The sequence below is a fragment of the Lissotriton vulgaris genome, chromosome 1_1, assembly GCF_964263255.1.
Source record: "Lissotriton vulgaris chromosome 1_1, aLisVul1.2, whole genome shotgun sequence".
Lineage (NCBI taxonomy): Eukaryota > Metazoa > Chordata > Amphibia > Caudata > Salamandridae > Lissotriton > Lissotriton vulgaris.
The window spans coordinates 267,376,841-267,394,474 of record NC_141685.1 but is presented as its reverse complement, the minus strand read 5'-3'; the positions used below and the strand labels follow the sequence as shown (position 1 = coordinate 267,394,474).

Below are 17,634 nucleotides of genomic sequence, written 5' to 3'. Positions count from 1 at the left end.
TATCTATCTATCGCCCTCCCTCTATCTATCTATCGCCCTCCCTCTATCTATCGCCCTCCCTCTATCTCTATCGCCCTCCCTCTATCTCTATCGCCCTCCCTCTATCTATCGCCCTCCCTCTATCTCTATCGCCCTCCCTCTATCTATCTATCGCCCTCCCTCTATCTCTATCGCCCTCCCTCTATCTCTATCGCCCTCCCTCTATCTCTATCGCCCTCCCTCTATCTCTATCGCCCTCACTCTATCTATCTATCGCCCTCCCTCTATCTATCTATCGCCCTCCCTCTATCTATCTATCGCCCTCCCTCTATCTATCTATCGCCCTCCCTCTATCTATCGCCCTCCCTCTATCTCTATCGCCCTCCCTCTATCTCTATCGCCCTCCCTCTATCTATCGCCCTCCCTCTATCTCTATCGCCCTCCCTCTATCTCTATCGCCCTCCCTCTATCTATCTATCGCCCTCCCTCTATCTATCGCCCTCACTCTATCTATCTATCGCCCTCACTCTATCTATCTATCTATCGCCCTCACTCTATCTATCTATCTATCGCCCTCACTCTATCTATCTATCTATCTATCTATCTATCTATCGCACTCACTCTATCTGTCTATCTATCTATCTATCGCACTCACTCTATCACATCACCACAGCATCACTCAGCACCACCACAGCATCACTCAGCACCACCACAGCATCACTCAGGGCACCACAACATCACTATGCGCTACAACAGCATCACTGAACGCTACAGCATCACTCGTCGCCACCACAACACCAATCTGTGCAACCATTCAACAACAACTGGTTCAAATATGTCCTCTCAATGTTTCGAGCTTCATTACAAATGTCACAAAAAGATGTTAATATTTCACTTCTGTTCTTGGATTTTTGTCACAATAAAATACACTGAACATAATCTTCACACAAGTTATTTACAAAAGTTTAAGCTATTGCCATTATAAATTACAATAACTTTTATTTAAGTATTAATTATTAAACAAAAATTAAAAGCCATTGTTATTTGTAATAGCAATACATCTAAGTCACGTAAATACAACACATATTGCATTACAAATGCTATAGGTGTCACATTTGCGAAAGTTATAACTATTGGCATTGTAAATGACAAAGCTATTAATTTCGCTATTTTAAAAACCAACACATAAATAAACAAGCATTTGCAATGCAGTCGGTCTCGCATTAGGAAAGTGTGAGCTATTCGAATTGTTAATTGAATTTTTTTTATTTATGTGTTGTTTTAGAAAATAGATAAATTAATAGAGCAGGCATTTATAATGCCAATAGTTTAAACTTTTGCAAATGTGACATGTATGTGGAGTGTATGTATCTTTTATAGAGTACAGTAAATGTGTGATGTGTAATTATGCGGTACAGAGTGGCTTTATGTTGAGTGCATGTATGTTGCATTGAGTAGAGTGTAAATATGTGGAGTGTAATTTGGTGGTACCGAGTGGTATTATTGTGGTAGTGTTTATGTTGTATTGAGTAGAGTGTAATAATGTGGCTTGTAAGTGTGTGGCACTGAGTGGTATTAGGGGTGTATTTAAGTTTTATTGAGTAGAGTGTAAATTTGTGGTATGTAATTATGTGGCACTGAGTGTTAATATGTGGAGTGCATTTCTGTTGGATTGATTGAAGTGTAATTATGTAGCATATAATTATGTGGCACTGAGTGGTATGGTGTGGAGTGTGTGTTGGATTCAGTAGAGTGTAATTATGTGGCATGTAATAATGTGGCATTGAGTGGTATTATTTGGAGTGTATGTTGCATTGAGTGTAGTGTAATTATGTAGCATATAAATATGTTGCACTGAGTGGTATTGTGTGGAGTGTGTGTTGTATTTAGTAGTATATAATAATGTGGCGGGTAATTATGTGGCACAGAGTGTTATTTGGTGTGCATTGCGCATTGAGTGCAGTGGTATGATGTAGCATATAATTAGGTGGCACTGTGTGGTATGATGTGGAGTGTATTTATGTTGCATTGAGTTGTGTGTAAACATGAGGTGTGTAATTATGTGGCACTGAGTGGTATTATTTGTAGTGTATGTTGGATTGAGGCAGTGTAATTATGTATTATATCAGTATGTTGCATTGAGTAGTATTGTGTGGAGTGTATGTTGCATTCAGTATAGTAAATATGTGGTATGTAATTATGTGGTACTGAGTGGTATTTGGGGTGCATGTTGCATTGAGATCACTGTAATTATGTAGCATATAATTATGTGGAACTGTGTGTGATTATATGTAGTGTATTTATGTTGCATTGAGTAGAGTGTAAGTATGAGGCGTGTAATTGTATGGCACTGAGTGTTATGTGTTTTCAAACCGTTATGTACATAAGATGCATATGTATGCATATATGTATGCATGCATGTATATTTGTATTTATAGTGTTATGCAGATGTGTGTGTATATATATATATATATGTATGTACACCGCAGTGTGTGATTGCGCAGTGTGATACATTGCTGTGTGTGTGTGAGGCAGCGCAGTGTGTGTGAGGCAGCGCAGTGTGTGTGAGGCAGCGCAGTGTGTGTGAGGCAGCGCAGTGTGTGTGAGGCAGCGCAGTGTGTGTGAGGCAGCGCAGTGTGTGTGAGGCAGCGCAGTGTGTGTGAGGCAGCGCAGTGTGTGTGTGAGGCAGCGCAGTGCGTGTGTGTGGGAGGCAGCGCAGTGTGTGTGTGTGGGAGGCAGCGCAGTGTGTGTGTGTGTGTGTGAGGCAGCGCTGTGTGTGTGTGTGTGAGGCAGCGCTGTGTGTGTGTGTGTGAGGCAGCGCAGTGTGTGTCTCACAGTGCAGTTTGTAACAGCGCAGTGTGTGTGTGAGGCAGCGCTGTGTGTGTGTGTGTGAGAGGCAGCGCAGTGTGTGTGTGAGGCAGGGCAGTGTGTGTGTGAGGCAGCGCAGTGTGTGTGTGAGGCAGCGCAGTGTGTGTGTGAGGCAGCGCAGTGTGTGTGTGAGGCAGCGCAGTGTGTGTGTGTGTGAGGCAGCGCAGTGTGTGTGTGTGTGTGAGGCAGCGCAGTGTGTGTGTGTGTGAGGCAGCGCAGTGTGTGTGTGTGTGTGAGGCAGCGCAGTGTGTGTGTGTGTGAGGCAGCGCAGTGTGTGTGTGAGGCAGCGCAGTGTGTGTGTGTGTGAGGCAGCGCAGTGTGTGTGTGTGTGAGGCAGGGCAGTGTGTGTGTGAGGCAGGGCAGTGTGTGTGTGATGCAGGGCAGTGTGTGTGTGTGTGAGGCAGCGCAGTGTGTGTGTGAGGCAGCGCAGTGTGTGTGTGAGGCAGGGCAGTGTGTGTGTGATGCAGGGCAGTGTGTGTGTGTGTGAGGCAGCGCAGTGTGTGTTTGTGAGGCAGCGCAGTGTGTGTATGAGGCAGCGCAGTGTGTGTGTGTGTGAGGCAGCGCAGTGTGTGTGTGTGTGAGGCAGCGCAGTGTGTGTGTGAGGCAGCGCAGTGTGTGTGTGAGGCAGGGCAGTGTGTGTGTGATGCAGGGCAGTGTGTGTGTGTGTGAGGCAGCGCAGTGTGTGTTTGTGAGGCAGCGCAGTGTGTGTATGAGGCAGCGCAGTGTGTGTGTGTGTGTGAGGCAGCGCAGTGTGTGTGTGTGTGAGGCAGCGCAGTGCGTGTGTGTGGGAGGCAGCGCAGTGTGTGTGTGTGGGAGGCAGCGCAGTGTGTGTGTGTGTGTGTGTGAGGCAGCGCTGTGTGTGTGTGAGGCAGCGCTGTGTGTGTGTGTGTGAGGCAGCGCAGTGTGTGTCTCACAGTGCAGTTTGTAACAGCGCAGTGTGTGTGTGAGGCAGCGCTGTGTGTGTGTGTGTGAGAGGCAGCGCAGTGTGTGTGTGAGGCAGGGCAGTGTGTGTGTGAGGCAGCGCAGTGTGTGTGTGAGGCAGCGCAGTGTGTGTGTGAGGCAGCGCAGTGTGTGTGTGAGGCAGCGCAGTGTGTGTGTGTGTGAGGCAGCGCAGTGTGTGTGTGTGTGTGAGGCAGCGCAGTGTGTGTGTGTGTGAGGCAGCGCAGTGTGTGTGTGTGTGTGAGGCAGCGCAGTGTGTGTGTGTGTGAGGCAGCGCAGTGTGTGTGTGAGGCAGTGCAGTGTGTGTGTGTGTGTGAGGCAGCGCAGTGTGTGTGTGTGTGTGAGGCAGCGCAGTGTGTGTGTGTGTGAGGCAGCGCAGTGTGTGTGAGGCAGCGCAGTGTGTGTGAGGCAGCGCAGTGTGTGTGAGGCAGCGCAGTGTGTGTGTGAGGCAGCGCAGTGTGTGTGTGGGTGAGGCAGCGCAGTGTGTGTGTGGGTGAGGCAGCGCAGTGTGTGTGTGGGTGAGGCAGCGCAGTGTGTGTGTGGGTGAGGCAGCGCAGTGTGTGTGTGTGTGTGTGTGAGGCAGCGCAGTGTGTGTGTGAGGCAGTGCAGTGTGTGTGTGTGAGGCAGCGCAGTGTGTGTGTGAGGCAGTGTGTGTGTGAGGCAGCGCAGTGTGTGTGTGTGTGAGGCAGCGCAGTGTGTGTGTGTGTGAGGCAGCGCAGTGTGTGTGTGTGTGTGAGGCAGCGCAGTGTGTGTGTGTGAGGCAGCGCAGTGTGTGTGTGTGAGGCAGCGCAGTGTGTGTGTGTGTGTGTGTGAGGCAGCGCAGTGTGTGTGAGGCAGCGCAGCGTGTGTGAGGCAGCGCAGTGTGTGTGTGAGGCAGCGCAGTGTGTGTGTGAGGCAGCGCAGTGTGTGTATGGGTGAGGCAGCGCAGTGTGTGTGTGTGTGAGGCAGCGTAGTGTGTGTGTGTGTGGGGCAGCGCAGTGTGTGTGTGTGTGTGTGTGAGGCAGCGCAGTGTGTGTGTGTGTGTGTGTGAGGCAGCGCAGTGTGTGTGTGTGTGTGAGGCAGCGCAGTGTGTGTGTGTGAGGCAGCGCAGTGTGTGTGTGTGTGAGGCAGGGCAGTGTGTGTGTGAGGCAGGGCAGTGTGTGTGTGATGCAGGGCAGTGTGTGTGTGTGTGTGTGAGGCAGCGCAGTGTGTGTGTGAGGCAGCGCAGTGTGTGTGTGAGGCAGGGCAGTGTGTGTGTGATGCAGGGCAGTGTGTGTGTGTGTGAGGCAGCGCAGTGTGTGTTTGTGAGGCAGCGCAGTGTGTGTATGAGGCAGCGCAGTGTGTGTGTGTGTGTGAGGCAGCGCAGTGTGTGTGTGTGTGAGGCAGCGCAGTGCGTGTGTGTGGGAGGCAGCGCAGTGTGTGTGTGTGGGAGGCAGCGCAGTGTGTGTGTGTGTGTGTGTGAGGCAGCGCTGTGTGTGTGTGTGTGTGAGGCAGCGCTGTGTGTGTGTGTGTGTGAGGCAGCGCTGTGTGTGTGTGTGTGAGGCAGCGCAGTGTGTGTGTGTGTGAGGCAGCGCAGTGTGTGTGTGTGTGTGTGAGGCAGCGCTGTGTGTGTGTGTGTGTGAGGCAGCGCAGTGTGTGTGTGTGTGAGGCAGCGCAGTGTGTGTGTGTGTGAGGCAGCGCAGTGTGTGTGTGTGTGAGGCAGCGCAGTGTGTGTGTGTGTGTGTGAGGCAGGGCAGTGTGTGTGTGTGTGTGTGAGGCAGGGCAGTGTGTGTGTGTGTGATGCAGGGCAGTGTGTGTGTGTGAGGCAGTGCAGTGTGTGTCTCACAGTGCAGTTTGTAACAGCGCAGTGTGTGTGTGAGGCAGCGCTGTGTGTGTGTGTGTGAGAGGCAGCGCAGTGTGTGTGTGAGGCAGGGCAGTGTGTGTGTGAGGCAGGGCAGTGTGTGTGTGAGGCAGGGCAGTGTGTGTCTCACAGTGCAGTTTGTAACAGCGCAGTGTGTTTGTGTGAGGCAGGGCAGTGTGTGTGTGTGTGAGGCAGCGCAGTGTGTGTGTGTGTGTGAGGCAGCGCAGTGTGTGTGTGTGTGTGTGAGGCAGCGCAGTGTGTGTGAGGCAGCGCAGTGTGTGTGAGGCAGGGTTTTGTCTAGCCCTAGCCGTATATTAATTAATTTGAAAGCACTCTTCGAGTAAGCCTAAAAAGAGCACTGCTGGATTTATGTTGACATTTTTATTACTAGTTTTGGCCACTTGGTGGCAGGTTCTCCTAAATGCAGCCTTTCAACTTCACAGATTGTTGCCATCAGTGGATCTGCTTTTGTTCAACTGAATATAAATTTGTACTCGTAGCGCTACACAAGAAACAAGCCCTCGGCATTGCGCACTGGGAAGAATTCACGTTTGAATGCCTGAAGTCGGAAGGGTGGGAGGGAACCTTTGAAGTGTGAAGCTCTCGGCATTGCTGTGGCGGGTCTGAAGCGCGTGCACGGACACATGAACTGCATGTAATCCGAATCCGCGCTTGGTTCAAAGAGTTGGCTTCAGCTACAAAAGATCGACATCTGCAATGCGCAAGCGCATTGGCAGAGGTCGACCTAAAAATTTGTTGTTTACAATACCAATAGCTCAAACTTTCCTAATGCGAGACCTATTGCATTGCAAATGCTTGTTTATATTTTCTGTGATTTAAACCTACTTACTGTTCTTAAAGCCTAACATAGACCTACTCTTCTGCACTTTGCATGCTGGCTGCACTATTATTGGCTGTTAATTGTAGGTTTCTTAGTTGTATCAAGTTCATTGTTGTGTAATGCAATAAAGTAAAAAAACAGCAAAGTAGGCCGAAATCTGGCTAAGTAAACATGGTCACCCGAACTATTGTTGTAAATAAACTGGTGCACATTTGCTTAACTTTGCAGGCTTGAATGATGGAACTGCAGGCAGTGATCATGGCCGTGGGAGGGGGCTCTCGAATGATGGATCTCACCTCCAGCATCCCAAAACCACTCCTTCTGGTGGGCAGCAAGCCGCTAATCTGGTACCCCATCAACATGCTGGAGAGAGCCGGGTTTGAAGGTGAGACCTTGTGCTGATGTGGTGGCCAGATGAGTATGATCTGTGGTATTCTTGTGGAACTTCATGTTGGACACAGAATGATGAGTGTGCTTTGCCAGCTGAGTAAAGAATGAGCTGCGGTGGCGTTGTGAGCGAGGGAAGCAGAGTATCATAGTCTGGTCACAGAATCTGGTGATACACCTCAAAAGCCTGACCTGGTACCAAGTAGAAATCAGGCTCACAGACACTGCCATGAGGCGGTGAAGGCAAGAGCCTTTCAATACCATTGACTGTAAAATACAGAATTTACAGTTACTAAATTAATTATATAATCAACTAAATGCTTCGAAACAAATTGTAGTGTGACCACGAAAAAAGACCACCTTTAATTCATGAGGAAGCAACCGCAAACCAAACAGGATCTAGTTAGCTGGCAACAACTAGTCAATTAAAGGCTTGAGTTGGTCCTAGTCTGAAACTATGCCTGAAATCAGCCTTTGCAATGCTCCAGCCTTTAAATCAGTCTTCATGTGCCAGTGGTAGCGCAGCAATATTAAGTCATGCTGGGCACCATCATTGTGAACATTTGGAATGACCTTGTCAAATACACCCTTGAAGACTTGCTCTATTTCCTGTCCCCGCATCAGGGAGTCACCCTCTGTCATAGAACAATGTGGTCTTCCAAACCCTGCTTATTTCCACAGAAAATCCTCATAAATGGGTGTCTATTGCCTGTGGTGAGAGTAATCTCCTTCGAAGTGGAGGATACTGAGCACCTGTTTGGCCTATCTGGGTTAGAGAAGGCCACATATGACATCACAAGTGTCTCCTCAAGGATCTGTACATAAAGTGACTACAAATTGACAATGAAAATAATTGTTAGGATGTCAAAATCTGATCAAAGGAAATGACAATAAGTTATTTAATTTGGTCAAGCACCCACACAGACGAACCTATAAATAGAGGCTTTCTTGTGAATGAAATCCTGTATCCCAAATTTGCAATAAATGTTATCAAGACTTATACCTCTTGACACCATGGTCAAAATGTACCCTAGAAAAAGGAGGAAACGCTGTCTTCACATTCTTTTGGCCCTCTCTGCAGCATTTGACATGGCCAATTATAAACTTTTGATTGACCGTCTCCTCTCCATGGGACTCAGAAGTGTCACTCGCTCTCTTAAAATACTTTATTGGAATAGGATCAATTCCTTACTGTGGACTAATTTGTGTCCACTCCTTTTTAGGTCTCCTGGCGTTGAACCGCGCGTAAGCGCGGTCTCGCCAGAGACCTATTGTGAGCAACTCTGCTTCCCAGGAGAGGGGACAGGAGCTGGCCACGCGCTCGGAATTGAGCGAGCCACGCGCACGCGAACGCGCTCGCTGTGCCTAGCTCCTGTCTCCTCTCCTGGAAAGCTGTACCACACAGCCACACCTCCCCCTTACGCATGCGCACACACACGAGCACACCTACACACACGCACGCACACACACATACAGAGACCCCGCCCCCCCCTTGCCGCCGCCACTTCACACGTTCGTTCTTATAGCGCGAACTCGACCCAGGGTATCGAAGCACTTTAACATTAGCAGCAACCAATTGCATTACAGACAGACAGGGGACATGTTTCATTTTAGGCGCGGAGAGATTTAAGTGATTTGCCCAGAATCACAGGTAGCCTGCGCCTCCCGCCAAGACTAAACCCCCAGCTTCTAAGTCTGCCGCTGTAGCCATTACAACACATCTTCTATCTGCTCTTCGTTTAATTACGGTTGCACAAGAAGCCTTTGAAACGGAGGGGGTTCTCTAATAGGCGACAGGAAGCCGCCTTCGTGCTGACCAGGAGGAAGCACTCGGTCTCGTGACTGCTGTCACAGCGGCTTCCCTCTGGCAGCAAAGACCGACCGCTGTGTGGCTGACTGGCCTCTGTCTCGCGCCTGTCAGTAGGGTGGGTTCTCACATTTGCAGGTGTGGTTTGGTTCCCTGAGCGCTGCCCCTCGGAGCCTGCTGGGAGTGGTGTGTACATGGTTGACTTTGGCTCAGACGGCCGCTTCGGCTCACGAGTTTCCCAGTCAGTCAGCAGTTGTAACGCAAGGCCTGCGCTGCTGCTCTCGAGTGCCCTGTATTCCGTCGTATCGCGGCTCCTCCTCTCAGGGGCGGAGGCCGAGCAGCGCTGACTGCCTCCAGGTGCTGGGCGGCCCCGACTCAGCCTTCCCCCGCAGCCAGATACAGGCTCAGGCCGGAGGGGAGATAGCCGTTATCAGCTGCGGCGCCGAGCCCGGGCCCCGTGATTTGAAACATGGGGACGCTGAAGAGGCTGCGGCAGCTCTGCGAGGACTTGCAGCACCCGGACATGGTGGCGCGCTTCCAGCGGCTGTGTGGGGTAGGAGAAGCACTCCGGGGCGGAAGAAATCGTAGCAAATGGACGGGAGCACCAGGAGCTGCAGCACAGGCCACCCAAGGACCGGATTTGGGGTAAAGGACAGCGCAGGAACTCTCTAACCGGGGAGGAAGGCCAGCCTTTCGAGATCAGTAACCGGGCGCTGTACTACTTGTTCACCCTGGGCACAGAGCTGGGCAACCAGCTCTTCTGTATCTAATTTTTCCCTTCTGGATCTGGAACGTGGACCCCTACGTGGGCCGGCGGCTGATCATCGTCTGGGTGTGGGTGATGTACCTGGGCCAGTGCACCAAATACTTAGTGCGGCGCCCCGACCCTCCTCGACGCCCGTGTTGAAGCTTGAGGTTTTTTACAACTCCGAGTACAGCATGCCCTCCACGCACGCCATGTCCGGCACCGCTATCCCACTCTCTGTGCTGCTGCTATCCTACGGCCGTTGGCAGGTGAGTGCCCATGGGTGTTGTGTCCATTTCATTTTTGGGGTGGCAGTTTTGCACCTTAGTTTGAGGGCGAGAGTGACTGGTGCACATAAAGAGGGTTGCTGTCAAAGGTGTCACTTGTTAAAGGATGTGGGGGGTAATTCTATTGGGGCAGGGGTGGGGTGCTATCTTCCATCTATCCAATTTCCCCGCCGGTTGCAGTGGTGCATGGGATGGGTGTCCTCAGATTGCTGCTTGTTCTGCTGGTTAATTATTTAAAAACATTAAAAGCCATTGTTATTTGTAATATCAATACATCTAAGTCACGTAAATACAACACAAATTGCAATAGAAATGCTATAGATGTCACATTTTCGAAAGTTAAAACTATTGGCATTGTCATACACAATACCAATAACTCAAACTTTAATGCTGCGAGACCTATTGCATTGTAAACGCTTGTTTCCTTTTGTGTGGAGTGCTGCAAGGGTCTTCCCTGAGTCCAACCTTTTTAACTTAAAGATGCTCAGAAAATACTTGCACTTAATCCCAAGGAGCTGCAGATGCCCGTTGTCATTGCCCTTGTGCTATCCAAATTGGGTTATTGCAATGCGCTCTACACCAATATGCAGCAAAGACTTCTAAACAATAGTGGCGGCCTCAGCCTATCTAAAGTGGTACGGCGGCTGCAGGGAAGGGCAGGGGTTTGGGGGGTGGGAATAATATAAAAGCAAAAAAAATAAGGCTTGCGTGCCACTCTGCTCCCTCTGATGGCCGCCTGGCTGCTCCTCTTGTCGGGCCAGAAGGTGATGGGCCCTCATGACACAGGCTGCACACCCAATCCAGGTTCCATGAGAGCAGCGTCAGTATTGGTCTGAGCGGCCTCATTTGCCGCTCAGACATTGAATTGGAGCCAGTGGCTTTTCTCCAACCCGGAAGTAAGACAGCTGGGTTGGAGAAACAGAAGTGTACATCTGTGTTTGGCTGGCCTAGGATGGCCGGCCAAACACACATGCGCAGTTATACCTGCACACTACTCCGCCTCCTTGACTTGACCGGCCCCGCCCAATACTTATTGCGGAGCTCAGACAGACAGCATAAAAAAAATTATAACATGATGGGTTATTACCATTTTATTTATCGTCTGCCAGCATGGGCTGTGGGGCGACTCTCCTCTGCCATTACAGAGGAGCCACTCATGCTAAACAAACTGCAGGTCCTGCAGAAAGCGGCTGCTTGACTACTGCTAGGGATTCCCTGGCATCCGTCGGCATCACCGACCCTCAAAGAGCTACATTGGCTGCCTATTGAGAGGCGCATTGGATTCAAGGTCTTGTGCATTGCTTTCAAAGCACTTCACAGCTCTGGCCCGACTATCTCAGTTTCTCCTGGTTTATCCTTTCCAGGCATTTGCACTGGTCAGCAGCCAAGAATGTAATTGTTCGCAGATTCAGGAAATCCCATTAGGGAGGCAGAAGCTTTTTAATCTGCGCTGCCAAACTTTGGAACACCCTTCCTCTGAAACTGAAGGAAACAACAGGTCTTCCCCAATTCAGGAAAGCTATGCAGACATGGCTGTTCTGTCAATAGGTTTCCTCAACACCTGACTGATCCCTTATTAAAAACCTCTGGTTCTTTTCTCACATCCATGAGTAGTGGGTGCCCCAAGACGCATCCGGGCAATCGAGTGCCTTATAAATCTACATTCCATTCCATTTCAAACTTCATGGTAGGTCAGCATGCATTATCAGACCACTGCTCTGGTTAGAGAAACGGGGGTTATTACTTGACAGGGTACCCCTCAACTATTTAGGGATCCAAATTTGTATTGTGCCACAAGAGACAATGGCCAAACCAAATTATAGCTATCAGTCCACGCTCTTCTCAACCACCAACTTAAGATCAATGGAAATGAAAAACAAACTGCTTTAAGAGAGGCATAAACCAACCGTCTGTAATACAAGTCAATAGAAAGAAGCAGTACTCACTTATGTTGCATTCATTTGCAGTCGGTCCATTCGAATTTTGAAGACAAAGGACCTGATTTCATTCTTGGAAGTATGGACTTTCTGTCTCAAGTGTGAAGGAGCGTCCTTACCGCCAGGAACGTTATCTGCCTGCCGGATTTAGATGCAAGCGGACTTTGCTTTAGTGAGAAAATTCCTCCGACAGCCCTACGGGTAAGAGCCGTTGAAGGCAGACCTGTACATCTGCTCCCCTAATTTAGATGGGTGGAATTATAGGTCAGTGTTCACTGCCCGACATCACCGGGAAACCGTGGCAGTAATGGGCAATGAAAACTGCTAAATGCCCCCCTCGTCTTGTGACTCCCAAGGCGAGGGGAGTATTTTGGGAGCATTTTCCTTTTTATTTTTATGAAGAAAATCTTGCTTTTGGATTTCTGTTTGAAATGAAAAAGTAAACCGCTTGATGCGGAGCTCTGTTATGATTAATGTCCTCATATTTACGTAGAAGCTAGATATTTCAAGCAGCTGAGTGTCTCTGAAAGATTGGCCGACTAAGTCCTGTGTATGGCTCTGCCTGAAATCCCACTGATTCTTCCTTATTTTGCCTTTGAGTCTGCCTCAGCTAGATTACATTTCTGAAGTGCCACTACCTTTTGCCATTGATGCAAACATTTATTCGCAGGCTCGCAGCACAATACCACGATGGAAACTGATTTAAAGATTGCTAGTAGCTGAAAAATATATACCAAGGCAACGAAGAGTGGGCTATCCGCCCTACACGGTACAAACAACAACTATATATGGTCCATCGCCTCTTTTTGTGTCATAGATCCAACTGCAGTTATTTATTCTACACCAGGTAAAACCACTGGTCTTCCTAAACCTCTGACACCGTACAAAATTAAACCTTCTCAGGACGAGGTTCCAGAGTGCAGTGCCATACACACCCTCATGTTTTCTAAGGTCTTCTGTAGTCTAGCACCAAGCACTGTCAAGATGAATTACATTTTATAAATGTAAGTCTGCTTTGTGGCTAATGTCACCACTTATTCAGCGCGGTTGGTAGAAAGGCATGAGAGATATGACTGAAGTTGAACTATGGTATGATGAACATAAGTCTTCTGTTACATATACTACAGCTCAGGTACAGAAAAACCTACCCAAGCAAGAACATTATTCAGTTGACACATTCCCACTCTCCACTTTAAAATCACAAAATTCTATTACATCACAGTCTATTCGCTACACTTCCGCTATTCTATTTCATGTGTGGTTTAACAGGCTATCCATAGATAGGCCAAGGTTTTTCTGGGGCCAAACGTGCTTGGTGCACGTTGACCTGTGCAGTGGGTGCTTTTGGCTTGCGGCGGCCCTTGAGATGGCTTCCACTCACTTCTATAGTGGTTGAAATACAATTTTTTATATAAGGACTTTTAGTTGTCTCCTACAAGAAAAACAACAATTCTTCTCTGTTGACGAAGCCACTACATCCTTTGTACTGGACCATTCAAGTGACTGTACAGTGCTGTCCAACCTGTTGGCTGCCCTTCTTATGAGTAGGTCTGCACTTGCAGGAGTTTCAGAGGTATCTTGTGTACTACTTGCTTTCATTTTCATGGGTGTTCTGCTCTCCCTCACAGAGGTTATTGTAGTCACCACTAAGGAGGTGCAGAAGATGTGGAGCCCCGACACCAAGATGCGACTGGACATCGTGTGCATCCCGGACGATACGGCCGGTGATATGGGAACAGCGGACTCACTAAGGCACATTCACCAGAAAATCAAGGTACAACCTCATCCTCTAGCAGACATGAACTCTTAATATTTAACTTAAAACAGGCCACTCTATGGCAGTCTATGATGCTCTTTTATGAGATGCAGGCTTGAAATGGACTGAACCCAATACATTGCGGTTTTGTTTGTTGTCCTAATATCAAGGTTTGTAAGCATGTTGTTTCATTGTCTGATGTTAAATCATAGTTTTCCTACCTATTTCTGTTTTTTATTGTATGTTGCGGAAAGATTTCGGAGAGACAGTCCTTTCTTGAATAATCAGAGTCTTGGGGTGCCTGATTTGAGATTGGCCCAGCACCTAGTGCTAGCACTCCTCGGGGGGAAAGGGGCTTGCTCTCCACTTTAAGAGTTTTCTCTTTTTATCTCGTCTTTCTATTCGATTTTATAATGTTGAAGCAACAATTACACACAAACCTTATGGCAAATAATGCTATTTACATTACAGAAAAGAATCACACTTATCAGCATGTCACATATTTATGTACACAAAACCATGTCTTATTTTTAACCTGAAGGACAGTGTTGAATAAAGCAATTTGCTTCTTACAGCCCTTTGACCTGTCTCCTAGTGGTATCAGTCCTCACCCTCCCAGTATTGTTGCCATCTTTCTCAAATCTCTGTATGCTTTTGGGGGCATCACCTTGCTGCACAAACAGGCAGTTCCAATGTACAGCAAGTGTCTAGTCCAGCCTTCCATTTTGTTTATCCTAGGGACGGATGCGTTTCTGCGGTTCTTAGCTATGGCCCTCTTACCCAGGGTCAGACCCTATCTCAGTATTGCCTTTTAGTGATGTTTGATTCCCTCATCTACAATATTTGAAAGGGGCCATTTTGGGGTTTAAGTCTGTCTGATGCCTCATCACTTGTAGTGTATTAGAAGGAGTGGATAACCCTACATGTTGAAGTTGTATGCAGGAAGTTGGCCATCTCAGACCTGCATCTCAAAGTTAATGGGTCTGGCTACGCTGCATCCACCATAGTGGTTTCAAGCAGATGCGGTGGAGAAATTTGTACTGTTAGCCGGTGGTGGATATTCTGGCTTCTCTTGGTGCCATGAAGTAAAAAAAAACTGTCTTTGTCGTCTGTTTGACCCACCCCCAGGTGATTCATAGTTTATTAAATGTCTTGTGGAAGGTTATTATTAGTTATTTCTAAACTAATTCATTTTCAAGCGAGTTGAATTCAGGGATATTTGGAAGACCAATGAGATGTCGCATAATGGTGCTTCTCAGCTTCAGATAGTGGAAGAATTACTTTTTTTCTTGACTAAATCCCTTACGCTATTAAAAGATTTCATTATATTTGGTTTTGCTATGTTGTCATGGTTTGAAACACCCATAAGGTCCCAATCCTGAAAGCTCTTCATGGCAGTCACCTGGGAATATCGTTGCCTACCCACAACAGGGTTCCTCTGATAATTTTGTCATGCTATTGTGTTTGTGACAGTGAGGCTTTCCAGGTGTTGAGTGTCCCCCCAGTGAGCAGGAGAAGGGTGTGCGGGTGTTTACTTCTATAGAACTAATGTAAAAGGAAGACATCTCCTAGTGCCCACCATTCTGTTCAGTAAGCTGGCCCTGTGGACAGTCCGTATCACCAGTCGCTAATGACTGTAGTTGCACTGCTCGGTAAAGAGATAGAGGGTCTTCCATTCCAAGCCCTTTCTCATAAGCAAATTTGCAACATTTGACCATGGCTACACATGTGATACCGCACTGCAATATGAAGGATCACAACTGAGAGGTTGAGGTGTTTAAGGTGGATAGGGAATAAAGGGGCATTCCTGGAGGATGTATTGAATATTTGGGGAAATGTATCAATTTTTTAAATATTTTTCGGCTAATCCTCAAGATGGAGGGTGGAGTAGTGTTGGGTATCTGGTAAATACTGTATAGGTTGTATATTTTTAACTAAACAATTTCTGGTCTTTTGGTTATCAATATGCCTTAATATTTGAAGTTCTGTGTTGATTTGTTTGTCTAAATATTTGACTATTCGGTGTGGATTAGCACGTGTGCTTGGCGAGCCAAATCTTTGTCTCCAATGTATGATCAGAGATAAACCCCACTGCTTTTACCCAGGTTTGCTCCCAATCTGGATTTATTCCTGAATTTGTTTAGGGTATGAAGTGCTCTCGATCCTGACAGGACCGGGTTACTTAGGAGTAGTAACAGTCATTTCGCCTATAGGGATACTTTAAAAGTTTACATTTTGTCAACCTTGGCCTATCAACTTTAAGGCCTGACCTCCTTCTCTGCATTGGGGCACTTGTTTTGTTTATTGCTCTGGTGAGTAGACACAAAGCCTGACAATTATATGCCCTAGACATTTTTGCACTCATGGAAGTCTGTGACGATGTACCATGAATGCTCTCTAAAAATAAGCTTTAAAGCTAAAATAAGTTTTGATAGAATGCCAATGCCTTTATTGGAGACTCTTTGGTAACAAGAAGTTCGTAGACTGACGGATACACTTCTTTTTGATTCCCGCTTCTCCAGCGGAACTGTCCGCAGCGCACCGTGCACTAGAATAGATCTATATATTGATAGGGTATATTGTGCTAGAATGCTATGTTATTGCTTTGTGGCTGCTTTAGAACACACGCCTTTCAAGAGGATGATTCAGATGTGGAAGTTCTAGTCGAGGGTTAGTTTTCTACCATGAGTGGGTTCTGGTCCTAACAACAGAAGGAGGTTGGGCCTGGTCCAATATGCTAGAGCGAATATAGTTCCTTGTCATATAGACTAGAGCGAACAGATTTTGCCTCAGTACCCCTGCTACAATGGTGGGCATTCTTAGAAGAGCCTTCGGCTGCCAGCATTATGCATTCTCTTCATTTAGTGCTTTTAATAGGCAGGGAGAATCTGCTGCAGATGTATCAACTCTAGCCTTTCTCCCTTACCCCTCTTTGGAGATCTAGCCAGGTCAGGGCTGTCAATCTTGAAAGGGCAAATAAAATGGCAATGTGGCACTACACCACATGCTTGATGGTTTGATGCCAGGTCGTGGCACAATGAGATGGAACTGGTGGATGTGTATAATTCTAAAAAGGCAGGTTGGCTTGTTCTTGCCAACATCTGACCAGAGACCTACAAAGTTAACTGGTTGCTTGTTTGTTTATTTAGTGATGGTTTATATGCATACAAGGTTAAAGAGCATGAGAGCAGTTTAAAAACTAACCCCATTATGTGGCATAACAATGTAGACAAAAGCAAGAACAATACACAAAGAGGTCTGTCACAAGTGGAGAATTCTATAAAATGGTTCACTATAGTTATACTCAAAGATGAATTCGCTTCAGGCCAAGAAGCAGATCTGTGTCAATACCGATGGGCACATATATACAGAATAAGATCTGTTAGCACAGGCAAGAAAGTAATGGAACTGGGATATCTCGGTGATCTAACCAGGTAAAGGAGGTCACCACACTGCGAAAGGAGCACCAGATTAACAGGGCCTGGACAGAGTATTAGATAATGGATGCTGCAAAGTATAGCACGGACTTCTGTATCACTACAGAAGGGCCGACCATAGTGGTTTTTACTTCAGGCAGTTTGTGATGCTCCTCTGTGCACACCCTGGCAGAATCCAGGCTGGCCTGACATCTTCGACATAAGGCTTCTCTTTTTCAGTGTTCGAGTGCAAACATCAAGTTTACCCAACTTGAGACGAGTTCCACTAACTTTACACGTCACAGTTGAGGGGTGAAATCATAGATGCCAGGTAAAGAGCCATGAATGGAACAGGGCTCTCGTTCTCTGTGCATCACAGTTGTCCATCCCACTGGCGCGTAGTTCGAGGGTCCGTGGTTCGTAGATTCTGAACCCGTGCAATGAAGGTCGTCGGATATAGACGAGTTTGGTATCAGCGGACCGCAAATCACAAGTGCGGTGTGTACGAGTGTTTTCGTCATAATCGATCGATGAGAACACTACGTATTCAGGGATTTCGTTTGAACCCTCGGGTTCCATTTTGTGTGCGGCAGCCATTTGTGTGGTTGCCCTCACATAGGCCGATGACTATGGCCGAACGAGTCCTTGGGACACGTACACCTTAGCTGACTCTTGTTTGACCTGGCCGAACTGACTCACTTGCCCGAGGCTGACCTTGCTGAGCCAGTTCCTTGTTAAGCAGCTGGTCAGATAAAGATCAAAGAGCAGGACATTGCTGAGTTTATGGTACACTGCACCCACCCTTCTATCTTGCTTCTCATCTATTTCTGTTCCTTCCTTTATGGCCTAATCA

At 47.5% G+C, this 17,634-nt stretch overlaps 1 protein-coding gene across 1 annotated transcript in view; it reads left to right on the top strand.

Annotated features, from left to right (window-relative positions):
• EIF2B3 (eukaryotic translation initiation factor 2B subunit gamma) overlaps positions 1-17,634 on the top strand; it is a 479,361-nt gene that overhangs the window by 36,541 nt on the left and 425,186 nt on the right. The window contains exons 2-3 of the mRNA XM_086952297.1: positions 6,675-6,831; positions 13,238-13,383. Of these exons, the coding sequence (XP_086808423.1) occupies positions 6,681-6,831; positions 13,238-13,383 (297 nt within the window). The 5' untranslated portion in view covers positions 6,675-6,680. The remainder of the gene's footprint in view (positions 1-6,674; positions 6,832-13,237; positions 13,384-17,634) is intronic.